General features: G+C 40.9%; 1 protein-coding gene across 1 annotated transcript in view; it reads left to right on the top strand.

Moving 5' to 3' along the window:
- sim2 (SIM bHLH transcription factor 2) overlaps nucleotides 1–20,603 on the top strand; it is a 93,909-nt gene that overhangs the window by 31,716 nt on the left and 41,590 nt on the right. The window contains exons 2-4 of the mRNA XM_043701233.1: nucleotides 6,464–6,546; nucleotides 6,883–6,972; nucleotides 16,096–16,204. Of these exons, the coding sequence (XP_043557168.1) occupies nucleotides 6,464–6,546; nucleotides 6,883–6,972; nucleotides 16,096–16,204 (282 nt within the window). The remainder of the gene's footprint in view (nucleotides 1–6,463; nucleotides 6,547–6,882; nucleotides 6,973–16,095; nucleotides 16,205–20,603) is intronic.

The following is a 20,603-nucleotide window of genomic DNA, read 5'->3' as shown; positions in this document are numbered from 1 at the left end:
GTTTAATCAAGTTTCATCTAACAACTAAAAACTAATTAAGAAACAAACGAAAGACACAAAAATTATACTTAACTGAAATACAAGATGGACTTCAAACTGAATCCAGAACCTAATCTTTGGACAGGCAACCTCTTCATTTCTCAAATCAAAACACCTCAAGTTTTCATGCTGACAAAGTTACTGGCGAACTAGCCCTGAAAACTGACAAAACTCACACAGAAATCCCTAGCCAACTATAGCCCTTACACATCATTCTAAACCCATTCAGGGGTACTTCATACCTTACTTCAACTCCCCTCAGGATACTTGGAGTTCTCAAAACATGGTTCCCAGAACCCTTACTGTAACCCTCTCTTAAGTTAAAAGTTATGCTATGAATGTGGGTAATGCTTAATTTGATTGGATTTTCCTAAGCTTGACCTCTCACTCGAAGACAATATAGTGTTGCACAATCTTCACCTTATTTAAAACGTACAGTATCCCAATCATTACCATATCTGTGCATTCTCTATGCAAGGATAATCATGACTGACAAGAAATAATGGGAAGCAACTTTTCTCTTTCATTCTCAGAGTCTGGTTGATTTGCACATAAATTATTTTTTAAATGTAGGTATTAAGATCTATTAATAAAAATATATAACAATACAAATTTTATTCACTGGTAATTATTTGTTAGTAATTTTTCTATCACAGGATAATTGAGGAGTTACTGTTTCTGTCTGCCACTCAAAATTATCAGCCTTCTTGGACTGTTAACTATGGCACAATATAAATGGAGCAATGTAATGACAATTTGGCATCTGGGCCTTGTTAGACCACTAAAATACATATAAAAGTAAAGTAGCATGGATGCTGGAAATATGAAATTAAAACAAATTATTCTTGAGAAACTCAGCAAGTCTAGCAAAAGCTAGTAATAAGCTTGGAATCATGCAGCAACTAACTCAACGCTTGACTTCCCAAAGTCTATTCACAACCTTCACGGTACATGTCAGGAGTGTGCTGGAATAGTCCCACCTACCTAAATGAGTGCAACTCCAACAACACTCAAGAGGCTTCATATCATCCAGGACAAAGCACCTTGATTGGCAACACACCTCAAACATTCATTTCCTCTTTCATCCACACACAACACATTCATTCCCTCCTTCATTCATGCATGATAGCAACAGTGAACACCATCTACAAGATGCACTGCAGAAACTCACCAGGTTTCTTTGACAGCACCTTCCAAATCCATAACTGCAACACTTCTGAAGAAGAGTCATATCAGACTTGAAATGTTATCTGTTTCTCTTTCCGCAGATGCTGACAGACCTGCTGAGTTTCTGTAGCATTCTCTGTATTTGTTCCATGACCACTACCATCTAAAACGACAAGGGCACAAGTAAATGGGAACACTACCACCTGCAAGTTCTCACCTAAGCCACTCCCATCCTGGGAACAATATATTATTGTTCTTTCACTGTGCCTAGGTCAAAATCCTGGAACTTCCTCCATGTGGCTCTATCTACACCAAATGGACTGCAGCAGTTCAAGAAAGCAGCTCACCAGCACCATGGTGGCATGGTGACTCAGTGGTTAGCACTGCTGCATTGCAGCACCAGGGACCTGGGTTCAATTCCCACCTCGGGCGACTCTCTGTGTGGAGTTTGCACATTCTCCCCATGTCTGTGTGGGTTTTGTCTGGGTACTCCAGTTTCTGCCCTCAATCCAAAGATGTGCAGGTCAGGTGAATTGGCCATGCTAAATTGCCTGTAGTGATAGGCGCATTATTCAGGAGTAAATACAGGGTAGGGGAATGGGTCTGGCTGGGTTACTGTTTGGAGGGTCAGTGTGGACTTGTTGGGCCAAAGGGCCTGTTTCCATACTGTAGGGAATCTAATCATTTCAACTGCAACTAAAGATGGGCAACAATTGCTCACCCAATGAAGCCCACATGAAGCCAAAAAAACTGCATCCAATTCTGGACACTGCACCTCAGAAAGAATTGATTGGTCTTGGTGAGGGTGGATGGTGAATGTTCATCTGGTGAGGGCAGGGGGAAGCAGATCTTACAAAATGCAAAAATCAACACTGGTTTATAATCATCAGCTGTAAAGTAAGATTAGGTGGTTGTTTTGTAATTCTTTGAAGGTATGTAATGATACAGAGGCTCAATTCTCTATTCTCGGCTTTGTTTGTATTTTGTTTTAACATTCTGATGGGAACATACTGAATGCTAGCGATGCGCAATAATGCAAGAGGAGGCCCCACGTTTGCACAGGAGAGTTGGCAATGAACCACAGTCAATTCTGGTGTTGCAGTGCGGCTTGAAGCCGAGGATCCACTTCCCAGTATAGAATACAGCACCTCTGTCCCTGTAACAGTGGAAAAATCCACATTGCTGTAAGTGTCACGCAAAGCAGCTGTCAATTATTAAAAGTCTACTCGCATCCTGATCGATTCTAAAATCTTATTAGCCAGAGAAGTTTTCAGAGAAGTGTTTCAAATTATTGGACCACCAAATGCAGCTAATCTAGACGCCTGTAATGGAAAGACCCAGAGGTTATATTGGAGCAATAATCCATACAGCGTTATGAAGAGAATGTCCCAAAATTAATTACTCACCTTCCAGTTTGTAATAAGTGCTGGACTCATTTTGAAGAAGCAGCAATAACAGGAAAATCGCTGACATTTTCATCTATCACAAATCTTGTCTATTGACAGACTTCAAATGCTCCCTGCACCCGACGCCTATCCGTCATTAAATTTTCTCGGCTTGTATTTTTACATTTAATTCAAAGCTGTGTCTATTTTAAACTTGGATAGAGGAAGGACTGACAGAGGGAAAGCCTGCTTTGGATAATCTTAGTTTTTGTTGCAAAGTAAAATCTTGAATCCCAATCCATTTAAGATTCAGATAGAGCATCACAGCGTACGGTCTTTCTAAAGATATTCCTTTTATTATTGCTAAGAAATCCCATCAATCCTGAAGAAGCATTATGAGCAGGATGTAACTGAATCCCCATAAGCCAAACAGTTAGAAAAACACCAATAAACACACACATCTCGTGGCAACAAGAGACTGAAGTTCTGGAAGAACACCTGCAAATACTGGCATTCCTCAGCAGGTCTGGCAGGAGCTTTACGGGGGGTGGGGGGGGGGGGGAACAGTTAACCTGTCTGGATGGTGCGAATTCTTCTGATCTCACAGTAACGATAAGAAGAAACATCAACTTTGTAAATAAATACCCATTAACTTGACGTAGAGCAAGGGAGGAGATTGCAGTTAGGTATATGGAGGATAGTGGGTTAGTGTAGTTTAGGTGGGCTTGGATCGGCGCAACATCGAGGGCCCAAGGGCCTGTACTGCGCTGTATTCTTCTATGTTCTATAGAGCGAGCCACTGCATCTTTTGTAAAGCAGTAAGGCTATCGAGCAGTCATTTCAGTCATCAAACTCAATGCCCTATGTGAAGAGTTAAAAATCACACAACACCAGGTTATAGTCCAAATAGGTTTAATTGGATGCACACTAGCTTTCGGAGCGACGCTCCTTCATCAGGTGATTGTGTGTATGTGTTTGAAGGAGCGTCGCTCCGAAAGCTAGTGTGCATCCAATTAAACCTGTTGGACTATAACCTGGTGTTGTGTGATTTTTAACTTTGTACACCCCAGTCCAACACCGGCATCTCCGAATCATGACTATGTGAAGAGGGTTGCCTGCTCCCTGGCTGTGGGTTTACTAATAAAGACCGACGCTATCGAACTGGAGATGGGAAATATGTGTAAACCTAGAGTATACACACACACACACCCACACACACATAAACACACACACATACACATACAACATACACACACACACATACATATACACACACGTACAGACACACACATACACACACATACAGAGACACACACACACACATACACGCGCGCGCGCGCACACACACACACACAATCGTGAGTGTAAATGTGACCGGCAAGATGCACAAACCATAGACTGCATACAAATACAGATAAACAGCACCAGGCTAAACAGAAGACGCCCATTAAACATTCCGCGCCGTCAATGGGCAACCAAACGGATATACTCCATAAAAACATGGATGAGATTGTCCATCCCATCTGTAAACATACATCACTATAGCACCCACGAACCTACATATATATAAAACTCCTTCAAGTACATACCGACTATTATCTTCCTGCACTTTACAACTTCTCTCAACCTATCAGAAACCTCCCGGAAACACGCGGAGAATTGACACTGGTCTTCATCGGGCTTCCGTCTGCAGGCTGTAGCAGGTAGCACCTCAGCATTTCGCCGAACAGCAAGTGCAAAGGACAAATCTGATCTTCTGAGGAAAGATCACCAGAACCGAAGCGTCAACTTTGATCTCTCTTCACAGATGCTGCCAGACATGCTGAACTTTTCCAGCAACACGGTTTGGTTTTTGAATATGATGTCGAGGTGCCGGTGTTGGTCTGGGATGGAAAAAGTCAGAAGTCACACGACACCAGGTTTACTTGAAATCAGTCAGAAAGCTTGACATTTCAAATAAACCCGTTGGACTATAACCTAGTGTCGAGTGACTTCTGACAAAGAAAAAATAAGCACTTGGAGGACTGTGTGTGGACCTAGATGTTTTCAGAGTAAAGAAGACTGCTCAAATTATTAAAGGAAGCTCTGCTAATATTTCTAAATTGCAAGGGTGTGAGGTAGGGAGTTGGTATCGGAGGTTAAGAGACGACGGACGCTCTGTGTTGGAGAAAGATTTCACCTCAGAATTTCCCTTATTCAGTTGCTCTGAAGCACACAGTGTTCCCATACATTACTGTAGTCGCAGTCACACGTGTATGAATAAGCCAGTTTTTGATAGAATTCATCTCTAATAAATCAGTTAGATTCGGAATCTAAGCTAATCAGTTAGGAGCTTATTTGGAGGAGAGGTGGTGATTTAGATGTGATTTCTTTTTCTCTGCTACCACGCAGCTCAGGGGAATGACCAACCTGGAGATCGGAATTACATGTTGTAATCAGTCTGATAGGATTTCTGGTGGAAATGTATCAAAGGGCAAAGGGGCGTGTAAGGAAGTGAAACGGGCCATTCTATCGCTGCTCCGCGTCAGTCAACTGTCATCTATTTTTATTCACAAATCAGAGTGAATTTGGTGTCAGATGTGACTATAATTCTTGGCCCACATAAAAACGTGTGCATCCCATACGCATATAATTATCTTCCATGGGTAGTGATAAAATCATGTAAATATACATTAGCACGTCTCATCGTCACAACTACATCGGAATGGTGTATATCTGCAGATAACATATTCAGCTTGTTACATCGCTTCTATCCATATTCACACAAATACAACATATGTACTAAAAGCTTAAATGCATGCGTGCACAGCAACACGTAAGGCAGGGCACTAACTCAAACAGATACAGAATTACACAACACCAGGTTATAGTCCAACAGGTTGATTTGGAAGCACTCGCTTTCAGAGCGCTGCTCCTGAAGAAGAAGATGACCTGATGAAGGAGCGACGCTCCGAAAGCGAGTGCTTCCAAATCCACCCGTTGGACTATAACCTGGTGTTGCGTGATTTTTAACTTTGTCCACCCCAGTCCAACACCGGCTCCTCCACACCATCAAATATATACGGCACTCACAAAAACTTGCCCTTGCGTAGCGCCTTTCACGACCTCTGAATATCACAAAATGAATTGATTCTTTTTAAAATAAGTTTACTTGTTGTAAATGAAAGAAACTAGTCAGCGAGTTTGCACCGCACGCTTTCTCAAGCAACGGTGTGGTAACGATCAGATAATTTGCCTGCTGTGAAAGTGATTGAGGGATGAAATCACAAGCACCACGGAATAATTGCTGTGCTATCATTCGGAATACGGGGACAGGAAGCTTACCGACCACACCAAATATGTATTTTTGCCTCAGACAATGCAGCACACTCCCTCCTAAAACTGCATAGAAATGTCGATTTAAGTTATATTCTGGCCCAAGTGTCTGGAGAGAGACTTGAATTCTCAAGCTTCTGAAAGGTGAGTGCTACCCTTGAGTCATTGCCAACAATAAATGCTAATGACCGATAGAACACATAGTGCACACGGCGACCGCACCAACAAACATATCACTCAAACCTCACCACAGTATCGCAGGCTCAGAGACAGCCGCAAAGTGACAGTTGTTAGGGAATGAAAAGAAACTGTGGAGAGAACGAAACCCAATGTTCTGCGGGGGGGTCAGCAAACAATATAAACCGGTGGAGAAACAATTTGAAGCGTTGTTACATTCAAGACGGAGAGGAATTTACTGGTTACTGTCAGAGATCAGCCGTCGTCTTGTTGAAACTTTAAACAGTCTTGTCAGGTTAATGCAGTCGATCGTTCGTATCAGCAGTTAATAACTGACATGGTTTTGGGATCTGCTCATGTACTTGGTGTTTCTTATTCAGGTCTGGGAGACGCCTGGGGACAGTCCAGTCGCCTAAGTCCTTTGGACAATATGGCCAGAGAATTGGGATCCCACTTACTTCAGGTAATGGAACTTAACACAGACGCATACCGATTCTAGATAGAGAATGTTGCGATTAGAAGTCTAGCAGAGTAAGGGAGAGATCGTTTTCACCATCCCTTGCTCTCAGCCCCCCGCCCTCCCCCAAACTCCATTCAATACAGCGTTCCTTCCTCTCTCTCGTTTTAAATCCCTTTTTGCTGCAATGAAATGCTTTGGATTACGGCAACGTCTGGTTAATCTGGTGAACATAAAGTTCAGGGAATTGTGTACCGTTGCAGTAACGGAAGTAATTACCACTATCGTAAAATAGACCGACTTACGGATGTTTTCCTTCATTTTTTTCTGTTCCGTTTTCAGACTTTGGACGGATTTGTTTTTGTAGTCGCGTCCGATGGTAAAATCATGTACATTTCGGAAACTGCATCCGTCCATTTGGGCTTGTCCCAGGTAAGGAGTCAAATCTTCAGAACCTCTTTGAAATGTATGGTACACACGTCCAGCATGGACTCGATAGGTCGAGTGGCATCTATCTGTGACTGTAATGACTCCATGACTTCCAACGACACTATTCATGCTTTTATTAAGAAATTTGAAAGAAGTCAAATGTGCGTCCAAACAGCAAGTGTAAAATCGTTTTGGGTCAGCGTATAAACCAGCTTTTTTTGTGAGACAGTGGAGTAAGGTGAACAATAGAACCTGGGAAGTGCAGAAGTTCTACGGGGAGGCTGGGTGGGCTAGAACTTTTTCACTGGAGCATAGGAGGTTGAGGGTTCTGTTTTAAAATCATGAGCGGTATAAAAAGGTGAATAGCAGGTAACTTTTCCATAGGGTAGGGAACTTCAAGACTAGCGTGCATATTTTTAAGGCGAGAGGAGAAAGATTTAAAAAGGAAATGAAGGACAACTTTTTTAACACAGAGAGTGATTCTTGTGTGGAATGAGTTGCCAGAGAAATTGATGCGGGCACAGTTGAAAAGACATTTGGATAAGTACATGAATAAGTAATGTTTAGAGGGATATGGGCCAAGTGTAGACAGTGGGACCTGTTTGGGATTATGTTCGCCATGGACAGATTGGACCGAAGGGTCTGTTTCCATGCTGTATGACTCTATGATTCTATAACATCAGAGGAAACTTGGTATAAGGCAGTAGAGCAGGAGGATAAGGTGGTTAAGAAAGTATATTGGAAACTTGTCCTTAAAGTTGAGGCACTGCTGTTAGGCCACGGCTGGAGTGTTGTGTGCAGTTCTGGTCGCCACACTATCGGAAGGGTGTGATCGACCTGGAGAGGAGATTCATCAAGAAGGATCACTTTAACTCCGTGTCCTCTCCACAGATGCTGCCAGATCTGCTCAGTTCCTCCAACAATGTCAGTCTTTGTTTGTTTCAGATCCCGAGCATTGGCAGATTTTAACATTTTATTTCATTGGGTGGTTGCCTGGGCTGCAGCGTTTTTTTTAACCCCTGGTGGGAAGTGTGTTTCGCTGACTCGGTCAGCATTTATTGTCCCCAGATGCCCTTGAGAAGGTGGAGGTGAGTTGCCTTTGTGAACCACTGCAGTCCACCTGCTGTGGGTTGACCCACAATCCCATACAGAGGGAATTCCAGGATTTTGACGCAGCGACGGTGAAGGAACAGGGATATATTTCAAGTCAGGATGGTGAGTGACTTGGAGGAGAATTTGCCGATGGTGCTATATCCAGGTATTTGCTGCCTCTGTCCTTCTAGTTAGATGTGGTCGTAGGTTTGGAAGCTGCTGTCTAAGGATCTTTGAATGTTTGGGTATGAAGATAGGGTGGGGCTGTTTCCCCTACAGCAGAGAAAGGCTTGGGGAGAGCGGGTTGAGATGATTGGTTGGAAGAAATATTGAAAACAGAGATAGGATTAGATGGGTTTAGATCTTTCTCCTTGGTCAAGGAGTCCATAACCAAGGGGCACAGCATTAAGGTTTACAGACGATTTCAGGAAGCCAACAGAGAAAATGCTGGAAAATCTCAGCAGGTCTGGCAGCATCTGTAAGGAGAGAAAAGAACTGACGTTTCGAGTCTAATTGACCCTTGGTCAAAGCTTTGACCAAGGGTCAGTTAGACTCGAAACGTCAGCTCTTTTCTCTCCTTACAGATGCTGCCAGACCTACTGAGATTTTCCAGCGTTTTCTCTGTTGGTTTCAGATTCCAGCATCCGCAGTAATTTGCTTTTATCCGATTTCAGGAAGGCTTTCTTTTTAAACCAAAGGCTGGTGAGTACCTGAAGCTTACTGCTCAACAGTGCGGTGAAGGTGCAAACCATCACAACAGTTAAGAAGTATTTGGGTGAATACTTGAAAGGCCACAATGTGCAAGGGTTTCGGCCAAACACTGGTACATGGGATTAGAGTAGCTGAATGCTTGATAACCGACAAGGATAGGTGACTGTAGCACACTTAAGAGAATAAATCACAACACCAGGAGAAAGGCTGAAGCCTTCACCTGGTTTGGCAGAGTGCAGCAGACAAAAAGGAAAAAGGTTAATGTGGAGAAGCAGATGGCTTATCTTATACATGGTTCAATGGTTAGAAGTCAACTTATGGTGTCTCATAAAAGCTTTTTTTTTGTTATTGTTGACAGTGTGAAAAAGAAAAGGAGACATAAAGAAGAAAAATAGAAAATCTCGAAAGATAGCAACTTTCTCTGGATTTCCCTCAAAACTTGGTTCACCTCCGCCTATCTTTCTACTCTCATTTAAGACCCGCTTTGGTCATCTGCCCTCATATTTTCTGATATCAATTGGTCGAATTTTATTTGGTAATGTTCTGCAAAGCGCTTTGGACAGTTTACTAGTTGAACGGCGCCATATAAATGCAAGTTGCCCTTTTTGTTGGGGAGCGGATCGCTGTGAGGAGGAAGTTAATTGGAACCGCCCCAATTTGAGAATGTGGCCTTTTTTTTTCGAAAGGAAAACGTCAATTCAGCTTTGTCCTTTAAAGAAGTCCCCGTCTCTAACTTTGTCAATCCCTATGTTATCAATTTCCTACCCCGCCCTTCTCGCGCTGGCAGGTATTGTCTGCATTTATCTCACCCTCAATCTTTGAGGAAAAGGACATGAAAATAGCCTTTAAGATTAACCAATTAAAGCATGCGTCCCAGAAACATGAACTGAGATTTACTCGGGTTGGTTATAAATTATATGAATAAACTCGTTGAGGGCCAAGGGGTGATGGAACACACTGTTCACTTCACTAGACCTAATTGTGAGCTTTCGCTAAATTTCTGTGATGGTGTAAATTTCGGTCAAGTATGGCATGTTTTGCATTAGATGTACAGCTCACTTACCATTAAACACACTGCCGTTTTACACGCTCAAACGGTGTCTTGATATTTTACAAGAAGAACCCTACGAGGTTATGTCCTATAATCGTACAATGAAGTTACAGAAGTACATACAGATTATTTTCCCCTTCGCGGTTCTTGTGGCTTCATTATTTTTACGCGTTAAAAAACAAGTTGGTTCCCAATCTGATCAGTTGACCCGCTGAACAAAACAATTTGTACACTAGGTGCTAAGCCGCGACCTACCCAATCTCTATTCTGACCCTCAAATTTTGAAATAAAGGATCAAAGTGTTCCTTTACTTTTCAAATGTTAATTTAGTTCCAAACTCAGCCCCTCTGTCTGGGAGAAATCTAACCGTCTTCAGCCACACTTGCACTTGTTCCTCACCCACATAATCTGGCCCTCTCTGGTGTAATGGAACGCGCATGTTTCATCATTTGCTTTCCAATGGCATGTTCCAATGCAAATTTGAATAATAGCGCATCATTATTTTCGCACCCTCAGAAGTCATTAAAATCGTTCCCCATATTCTCCCTTCTCATCCCAGTTAACACACAAAAATCATTGTACAGACCATTGATAGGCCCCACCCGGACAACTGCTTTCAGCTTTTGATAGAGTGCATCTCAGAAGGATATATTCTTCTGAAGGATGACCACAGCCCATTGACCAGAACGATACCAGAGCTTAGGTAGTTGCATTGTGAGGCAGTTCAAGGTCTTGCTTGGTAGCCCCCTGATTATAAAAGATTAAGGATGATCTGACCCGAGGGTGTAAAATGTTTAAAAGGTGTGATATTCTAGACACTGAGAAACTAATTTCGCTGACATGGGAATAAAGAACACATTTTAAAATAGAGCTCCAGCCTTGCAGAAAAAAAGTAATAAAGCATTGTTCCCACTAAGGATAGTTAACTTCCAAATCATTTCACCAAAATGCTAGAGCAACAAGAAATATCAGGACTGAGATAAGACAAAAAAGGTATTGTTAGAGTTTAGAGGTTTACAAAATTGCTGTGTTTCATGACCATCAGCTGAAATTAAAGGTGAAAGGAAGGAGGAAATGTAACCTCTTCTTCAGTCTGTGTGACAGCAAGTTTGGCTGGTTTGATTCCTGAAAAGCCTAGATTATTTCACTGGGAAAGAGGTGCAAGGTATTTATATTTGGAGAGAATGACAGCAGTCTATGTATTAACAATGACGAAAGTCCCAAAGTCTCTAAAAAGTGCTGAAATTATTAAGGTGTAAACAATTGTACTATAAATGGTCCAGTTAGCTTGAAGTTGAAAGAGAGTTGTGGTCAAGAATAATTGTGTTGCCTAGATGCAAGGCCATTCGCTTTCATGAGACCATGGGAAAGAGTGCAGGGGAAGTCATTTTTGAGATCAGGTTACAGACTTCCCTAAAGCAGACAGCAATTTTATGTGGTCAGCAGACAGAAGACATTGTGAACTATGATAGATGGATGTGGGAGCAAAGCCATCTTGGTACTCCAGGGGATTTATCTAGGGAAGGCATTCACTGAAAGTCATTACTCAGCAAAATGGGAAATGTAAACACATTGGAAACTGAGAGCTGACACTTCAACATTTCTAATACTCTGCACATTTATTCATTTGGAAGATGATGTTGTCTTAGAACTTATGTTTCAGAAATTAACTGAAATTCCATATATTACAAAGTTTTCATGATTTTACTTATTGTTATGAGAGCTTCAACCATAGTCTAGGTGGCCCCATGCAACACACTTGCATAATGATTAAACTCCAAACCTGGGGATCCACCATTTTGATATAAGTGCATTATGACAAGCTGCTTGCCAGTCACCTTCTGAACAATATCAATCTGCCAAACATTGTAACATGGTTATTTGAAAGTTTGTTTATAACAGTTTATGAGATTGTTATGATTTTGGAACTAAGGGTATCATATCTTCTCTTCTGAAGTCTACCTGACAGTATACCTAGGTGTTTTGATTGTTAGAAATCAATCAAAGGCTTAGATTGTTTTACTGGGTGAAGGTGCAATGCATTTAGGCTTAGAAATAATGACAGAAAGCTATCTGTTACCAGTGGAAGTTGACTTTCCAAGATCCCAGAAAACTGTCGAGAACTTCTAATTGTGAACAGTTGCACTTTAAAGTGTCAATTTAGTTCCAAGATGAAAGATTATTTGGCTCTCAAGGTTGGCTAACTACTGTGATCTGGGATGCAGGTGATTCGTATTACCATGGATGTAGTGGAAACCATTTTAAGATCAGGTTGCAATATTTGCTGGAATACTACCAAATAACACAGACAGTTTGTTTTGTTTTTGAATCAGAGGAGAGAGAGCTGCTAGAGACCAAAAAGAGCCTTATGGAGGGAGATTTAGAATGAAAGGAACAAATTTGCAGGGAGTTAAAATGAGGCTGAGAGTTGCCTATTTTGAGCTGGCTGGATATATCCGAGAACAGAAAATCTCATGCAAAATAAAATTTTAAGATTGCAAGTTACCAGGTTTGGTAAAGAAAGAACAGGACTAAAATCTTGGAAGCTAAAAAAATATTTTTTATTGTCTCTGGGAAAACTGAATGGACACAAATAAGTTAAAAGTACATCTTTTATTCGTTGGGCTAAGAAAGGAAAAATATTCTATTCTATGATATAAAACACTTCAAGTTGCCTACAAGGATAGTGTCTAGTTAATACTAATTTTTTTAGTTATTTGTTTTAGCAAATATGACATTTTGAAATGTTAGTCTTTCTGCTATTAACTAGGACTTAAAACCTATTTTTGGAGTTATTGATCACTGTGGAGATCATCAAACCAACTTTATGTGTTAGCTGGAAGACAATTTATTTTGATTTGTAAGAGGCCTTGATAAATTATATTCTTTCACTTCAAGAGAAAGTTACTGAACCTATTTAGAGGCTTTATTAATGGTGATGCACGTTCAGGGCACAGAACATTTATTGTTCAAGTAACCTTGCTCAAAAGTAGAATATAATGATTCTTCTGGGAATAGAAATTTACTGCTGTATCAGAGATGTTCATCTGAGATGTGGTTGAGACACATTGTTGAGCCAAAGGTTTATCACAGAGACATAACCAGAGGCTGATGTTGAGTCAAAGGTGGCATTAGGTGGCATCACTAAACTTTGCTCAAATACATCAGATTTAGAGGGGAAGGAGAGAAGTGATTTATTGCATTAATTCCTGAACTTAGGGTCTAAAACTCTCCAGGCAAAACTATTAGTGCAGGAGCAAAGGAAATAATAGATACACAAGCAGCCAAAATTGCATGAACATGGAATTCTCAGAGAGTGATAGATTTGATGAAAATTACAGTCACAGGAAAGGGTGAGGGCGTGCAGATATTTAAACATTAGGATATGAAGTTTGAATTTGACATGCTGGAGACTGGGAACCAATGGGCTTGGTGAGAACAGTGAATGGGATTTGCTGCTGCATCAGATATGAGCAGTTGACTATGCTAACATTTATGGAGGGTGGGAGGTCAGCCTTGACAAGATTGAAATAATGGAGGTGTCAAAGGTATGGACGAAAGTTTTGCCAACAAATTAGCTAAAGAGCTCTTTATATTATACAGTAAGTCATAGCTCCAAGAAGATTTTGAGCCTACTGTAAAATTGAGATATTTTAAATTTGAAGACATATTTTTATAGATTATAATTTTAACAAATGTTAATGAATGTGTTAAATTGACTGGTAAATGAGTATATCAGGAAAACTATTTAATCTTCTTATGATTGCAAACATTGGCCGTTTATTAGATCAACTCCCATGCTATGAAACATATTTGGAAACAAGTTGTTTACATCAATGATTTAAAATATGTATAGTGTTAGCTGAACTGAATATAATGAGCTATTTCTATGAATTGTAGAAATTGTTACACAAGCTGAGATTTTAATGTCTTACACATTACTCTGTGATTGCTTTAGCATGTTATAAGCCCTAAATTGTAACAGTCCCATATATCAATTGGTTGAAATAATCTAATGAGAAAAATAGAATAAGCTTAATAGATTTATTTTTATAATATCCATTATGATGAAATATCCTGTATTTGCTATTCTAACCTTTAATTCAAACCTTCTTCAGCTCATATCTATTTTATATTTTTCAAAGCCTGATAGAAATTATAAACAAAAACAGAAGTTGCTGGAAAGCCTCAGCATGTCTGGCAGCATCTGTGAAGAGAAATCAAAGTTAACATTTCAAGTCCAGTGACCTTTCTTCAGAATTGCTAATTGTAATTATGCCCAGTATTGCACTGATCCATCCTAGATGTGAAACTATATGTAATTTTGAAAGAGAATATACATTCAACTTCATTAAAAAGATTGTTTTAATTTCCCTAAATAATGATTATGGATTGTGAAATTGGCTGAAAGTTTAAGGTTCCATTCTCTGTGTGTGCTCAGCTAACTGATCTCTGCTGCTGTTGCAATTCACGTACCATCATCAACTTTACTGCCTTTGGATTAGGGACAAAAAGAGTATGACAGGAATGGACTATGCTTTCTACTGAGCCTGGAGGAGAAATTCTACTTTTCCTAGCTCACAGGGCGTGAAGAAAACAATTTAAACTGATCTATTGTTCACCTTCTTCGGCTCCTGGCTCACCCCCACTAGAATGCCTGGCAAGAAACTCATTCTGTGCCCCACTGATGCTATTAAGGAAAAATTACAAACAATCAGCAGAATATGCTGGGAGAAGTCAACAGGTTAGACTGCATTTGAAGAGAGAAAATAATCACTTCAGCTTGGGTGATTTTTCTTCAGAATGTCTGTTCTTGTCAAAAATGCTTTTTAACCTGCTGAGGTTTTCCAGCATTTTTGTTTTGATTTCAGATTTCAGTAAGGCATTTGATAAGGTTCCCCATGGAATACTCCTGCACAAAATACGGAGGTACGGGATTGAGGGTGATTTAGTGGTTTGGATCAAAAATTGGCTAGCTTAAAGAAGATAGAGTGTGGTGGTTGATGGGAAATTTTCATCCTGGTATTAAGTTACTAGTGGTGTACCGCAAGGATCTCTTTTGGGTCCACTGCTGTTTGTCATTTTTATAAACGACCTGAATGAGGGCGTAGAAGGACGGGTTGGTATATTTGTGAGTGACACTAAGGTTGGTGGAGTTGTGGACAGTGCCAAAGGATGTTTTAGATTACAGAGGGACATAGATAAGCTGTAGAGCTGGGCTGAGAGGTAGCAAATGGAATTTAATGCAGAAAAGTGTGAGGTGATTCACTTTGGAAGGAGTAACAGGAATGTAGAGTACTGGACGAATGGTAAGATTCTTGGTAGTGTAGGTGAGCAGAGAGATTTCGGTGTCCGGGTGCATAGATCCTTGAAAGTTGCCACCCAGGTTGATAGGGCTGTTAGGAAGGCATACAGTGTGTTCACTTTTAGTGGTAGAGGGATCAAGTTTCTGAACCATAAGGTCATGCTGCATTTGTACTCTGGTGCAGCCACACTTGAAATATTGCATACAGTTCTGGTCACCGCATTATAGAAAGGATGTGGAAGCTTTGGAAAGGCTTTAGAGGAGATTTAGTAGGATGTTGCCCGGTATGGAGGGACGGTCTTACGAGGAAAGGTTGAGGGATTTGAAGCTGTTTTCGTCAGAGAGAAGAAGGTTGAAAGGTGACTTAATTGAGACATAAAGAGGGTTAGATCAGGTGGACAGTGAGAGCCTTTTTCCTAGAATGGTGATGGTGATGGCTAGCACAAGGGGGCATAGCTTCAAATGTCAGAAGTGTTTTTGTCCTCAGAGAGTAGTTGGGGAGTGGAACGCACTGGCTGTAACAGGCATTTAAATGCTTATTGGATAGGCATATGGAGAAGAATGGAATAGTGTAGGTTAGATGGGCTTCAGATTGGTTTCACAGGGCAGGACAACATTGAGGGATGGAGGGCCTGTATTGCGCTGTAATGTTCCATGTTCTATGTTCTATTTTCGGCATCTGCAGGACTTTGCTTGTGCATTGTTGTCATAGAAATTAGAGTCAAGTCCTGAAGGGACATGTGTTAAACTGGAAATCTATCCACTTTGGACAGATGTCCTGCTACTGTCCAAAAAGGTAGGTAATAATGGGACTGACTCCAGGATGGGTAAATGACCTCAGAAATTTTACCTGCTTGTTCATCTGGTTTCCATTTTTATTTATAATTAAAATAGGTAGAGTGATGGGAATTACATGCAACATATTGTTATGTGTGTTTAATAAGGTCTGGCATATTTTCATTACCAGGTGGAACTAACAGGAAACAGCATTTATGAATACATTCATCCCTCTGATCACGATGAGATGACAGCTGTCCTCACAGCTCACCAGCCTCTCCATCCTCATCTACTGCAAGGTATCATCTCATCAACAATCTCTGTAAACTGTATATAATTAAAATCAATGCCGAAACAGGGTGAGGTACAATCACAGTTTTCAGCTGCTCATGATTCTAATCTATTTATCAAAGACTTTGCAAGTGCTATAAGAGAAATCAAAGAGACTGGTAGGAACAATATAATCAAAGCTTAACAAACATGTGTTCCCTTTTTAGTACCATATTCAAACTTTTACTAGCACCTGGTATTGCTGAACTTTGATCAACCATCTTGAAACTCAGTAGGCTCTCTTTTTACAACAATATCAAAAATGTTTATGAATTTCCATCAGGAGGTCTTATTGTCAGAATAAATTACTTTGGTTCAATCAGTAGCTTTCTTGTCTGAGAAACTTGTGACTTTAAGTCTATTACAAAACATCAGCACACGAACAAAGTGGATACTCCAGCATAATTCTGAGTGCAGACTGCTTTAATAGACTTGCTGCCCCCTGAATGCTTTAGACATAAATTGAAGACCTTGTGAAACTCCTCAAAGCAGAGCAGAGAGCTTTCCTCATGGTGTTGTCAGGAAATTTCCCCAGGTGTAGATCCAAGTGTTATTTGCATAAATTAACAATTTCATAAGTAATCATTATTTTCCTACACATTACTGCCTTTGTGTTTCAAAGTAATTGTACATGAAGCATTTTTGGACACTTCTGAAAGATCAAATATGATATTAAAAACATCAAAATCGTTTCTTTCACAGATATACAAGGCAAGTACGCCTTAGTATTTCAGGTATTTGTAAGCTGAAAAAATTGATTTAAAAAATTGAATAAAAGTTCCACACATGAAAATGTGCTTCATGCGAAGGCAAACATATCCATACAACACATTTCAGAATGATAGATAACATCTTTCAAATCTGAGCCTAAGGTGCAAATTCAGTCCATATTGTCAGAATAAGGTTTTCTTTCACCAGACAGCTGTCAGGTAATAAGATTAGAATAGTTTTGGCACTGTTCTGTGGTCTATACCACTTATGACTTAGCACAATTCAAATCAAATTGGCTATTTTACATTTTTGCTAATGCTGCATGTGAGATTGCAAACTTTCTTCTAATATTGTGTTGATTTTGATTTTTCATTGGGGGCAAGTCAGGGAAAATGAGAAACATTGTTGGGGTTTTGCCAACAAGGAGGTTTACTGCATCAGCCTGCATTTGACTTGACCTAGGAATGCTTCAAGAATGGAAAAACTAACTTCCTCACAGTGAGTTTACTGCTCTTCCAAATGACATAATGTATGCTATTTAAGAGGGAAATCAGAAAGCATTTCTCCTACTAGAAATTCTGGGCTACTTTGTTCCAAAAGGATGTGAACACTGCAAGTTTTGGAACTTTCAAGACTGATGTAAGCTTTGAGATTTCAGGCAATTACTTCAAATCATGCCAGTCTGGTCAAGGTTCCCATCCAGTCCCAGCCATCTGGAGTAAAGTGCAGCAATTTAGGAATATGATCAATGATCTTCTCTACTCTACCAACATAAATGCCACTATATTCTCTCTGATACCTCACACTTACTTTGTCTCTGCCTTCTCCAACCAAGGCTCATGCTCCACCACTCTCATGATGGCTGCAACATCTTCTCTTACTCACTGCCACCCACTCTAACCTCTGATAATGCTCATCCTGTATGCCCTCTGTGCTGTCTATTCATTTGATCAGGGTTCCGTCCCACCTACATCAACACTAACACACGTATCTCACACTTTCATCACTATTAGTACCTCCCTGTCTCTCATTCCAGGAGGAAAACAGCTCACAATAAGACAGAGAGAGTCACAGTAGTGGTGGGCTGTCTGACATTCAGTCTGTCAACTCTTACATGGAGACCCTCCTGACTGTGACTGCTCTGAGTCGCTGACCAACTGTGTCCAAGTCCTTAGATTGGAATCAGAGGCTGTCTTTGACTTATGCTGGGACTCCCTGTGCAAAAGCTATCTCCCTTCACTTGACTGAAGCCTGCTGACAACCATGACAAGCTTCTTTCCTTTGTGTCCATGCTACACAGTGGGGGGCAATGGCCTAGTGGTATTATCACTGAGCTATTAACCCACAGACCCAGGTAATGTCCTGGGGACCCAAGTTCAAATTCTGCTATGGCAGAGGATGGAACTTGAATTCAATAAAAATCTGGAATTAAGAATCCAGTGATGACCAGGAAGCCATTGCTGTTGGTGGGAAAACCCATCTGGTTCATTAATGTCCTTGAGGGAAGGAAACTATTGTCCTTGCCTTGTCTGGCCTACATGTCACTTCAGACTCACAGCAATGTGGTTGACTCTTAACTGCCCTCTGGGCAATTAATGACAGGTAATAAATGCTGGCCTAGTCAGTGATGCCTGTGAGTGAATATGACAAGGCAAGACAGAAGTAATATGAACCTTGTATTTTTGCCTGAGGGGGCAAAGTGTAAAAAGTAAGGCAAGACTAAGAAAAGGCAGGGCTGTTGCAAACATTCAGGTCGGCTTCAAGTGTGTGTGTGTTATGACAGCATGTGCAGAGCCCAGAGATGCAGCCTGGTTCAATCACTGGGCTGGTTGTGTGCTCCCTGAATGCACTGTGTCCTTGTTCCAACATTACAAAGACAGTTTCCAGTGCAGCCCGAAGTGTAGCATTGAATTACAGAAGTATTCTATAGTGCAGGTTAGGTGTATTAGTTAGGGGTAAATGTAGAGTAATAGGGTTCTGGAACTGGCTCTGGATTGGTTACTGTTCAGAGGGTCGGTATGGACTTGTTGGGCCAAATGGCCTGTTTCCACACTGAAGGGATTGTGATCTGTCATGATGGTTCTTTGAGGCTGGCACATATCGGAAGCTAATGTCAGTGGATGACAGGTGCATGTAACGGATGCACATGGAGTGTGTTCTGAGATGTTGATACCCTGTATCTCTGTGTACTTTGAAGCAAGTGGCAAGCTGAATTCAACAGGTACCCACTGATGCCAAGTTTTCTCAATGTTTAGCTTATTTAGCAAGTTTGGTATTATAGGAAGCTGGATAATAATGAGGCAAGTTGTGCTGTCAATGAGACGTTTAGCAAACAATAATCCCCCTTAAGTGACAAGTCATCACTTACTGAGTAAGAAAATCACCAAGTCACTTGTGAAAAGCATAAAAGATGCAGCAAGTTAGTTCCAGTGTTGAGGGCAGACTTCCTGGACCTCTTATCCCATTCTGCTACAAATCTCACCATAGTCCATTACGCTCAGATCTCTGTACAATTCTGTCTTACTGCCTTTTCTTAAAACATTGCTTAAAGGAGACACAAGGTTGAAGCTTTCATCTTACACTCATTAAGACTTGGAATCGAGAAACAGACTTGAAAAAGGGACAAGATTAGAATGGTGCTGGAAAAGCACAGCAGGCCAGGCAGCATCCTAGGAGCAGGAAAAATCGACGTTTCAGGCAAAAGCCCTTCATCAGGAAAAAAGGGATACCAATTTATTCAGCATGAGAAGAAGGTACTGATTATTTGGGCCATCTAGGGCATGGAGATGCAGCACAGAATCATAGAAATGTAGGAGCAGGACTAGGACGTCTAGCCCCTCAAGGCTGCTCCACCATTCGACATCATGGCTGAGCATCTACATCAATTCCATTTTTCCACACTATCTCCATAACACTTGATGTCATTAGAAACTAAAATCTGTCAGTCTCTAATTTAAAGCTTATACTTAATGACTGAGCTCCAATGCCCTCCGGTGTAGAGAATTCCGAAGATTCACCATTCTATAAGTGAGGAAGTCCCTTCTCATCTCAGCCGCTTGGAAGACTGCCAAAGACAAGACATCTAGGCAGGAGACGATCGCATGGTATTGGCAATTAATGACTTCAAACCAATGCACAAGCAAACTCAGGAACATCAGCGTACTGGCTTGTCAGGGGCACTAGGCCTGAAACAGAGGCTGTGGAATAGCAGCAACGTAGTTAGGACACCGCTGCCCCAAGTGTCCCATTGCCTGGCTTCCTCCATGGCAGTTGAAGATGTTGTGCATACAATTCTGTGGAAGTCACCGTTGAGATGGATTAAGCAATGTCCACAGATTCAGGACACAGTGAAGGAGAAATCGCCTGATTTGATGATCCAGGATATAGCAAAAAATAAGGTGCCAGTTTCAACAGGACAGCAGTTGTTTGCAGAGGGAATCCAAGACATCAAGCATCCTCCAGTCTAAAGGAACTTTCAGCCCTCCCATTGTAAGGAACACTATCAAAATCAACAGTCTTCAACACAGACATACAAGATTCCAAGTGTGAAGAGAGCATGTTCTGGGAGAATAGTGAAACACTTAGACTGCACAGATTCTGAAGCCAGAGACTTGCGGGGTAGAGGGAGTAGTGGTAAATGCAATTATATACACAAAT

This window comes from Chiloscyllium plagiosum, chromosome 12 (genome assembly GCF_004010195.1).
Source record: "Chiloscyllium plagiosum isolate BGI_BamShark_2017 chromosome 12, ASM401019v2, whole genome shotgun sequence".
Taxonomy (NCBI): domain Eukaryota; kingdom Metazoa; phylum Chordata; class Chondrichthyes; order Orectolobiformes; family Hemiscylliidae; genus Chiloscyllium; species Chiloscyllium plagiosum.
This window is presented reverse-complemented; position numbering and strand designations above follow the sequence as displayed.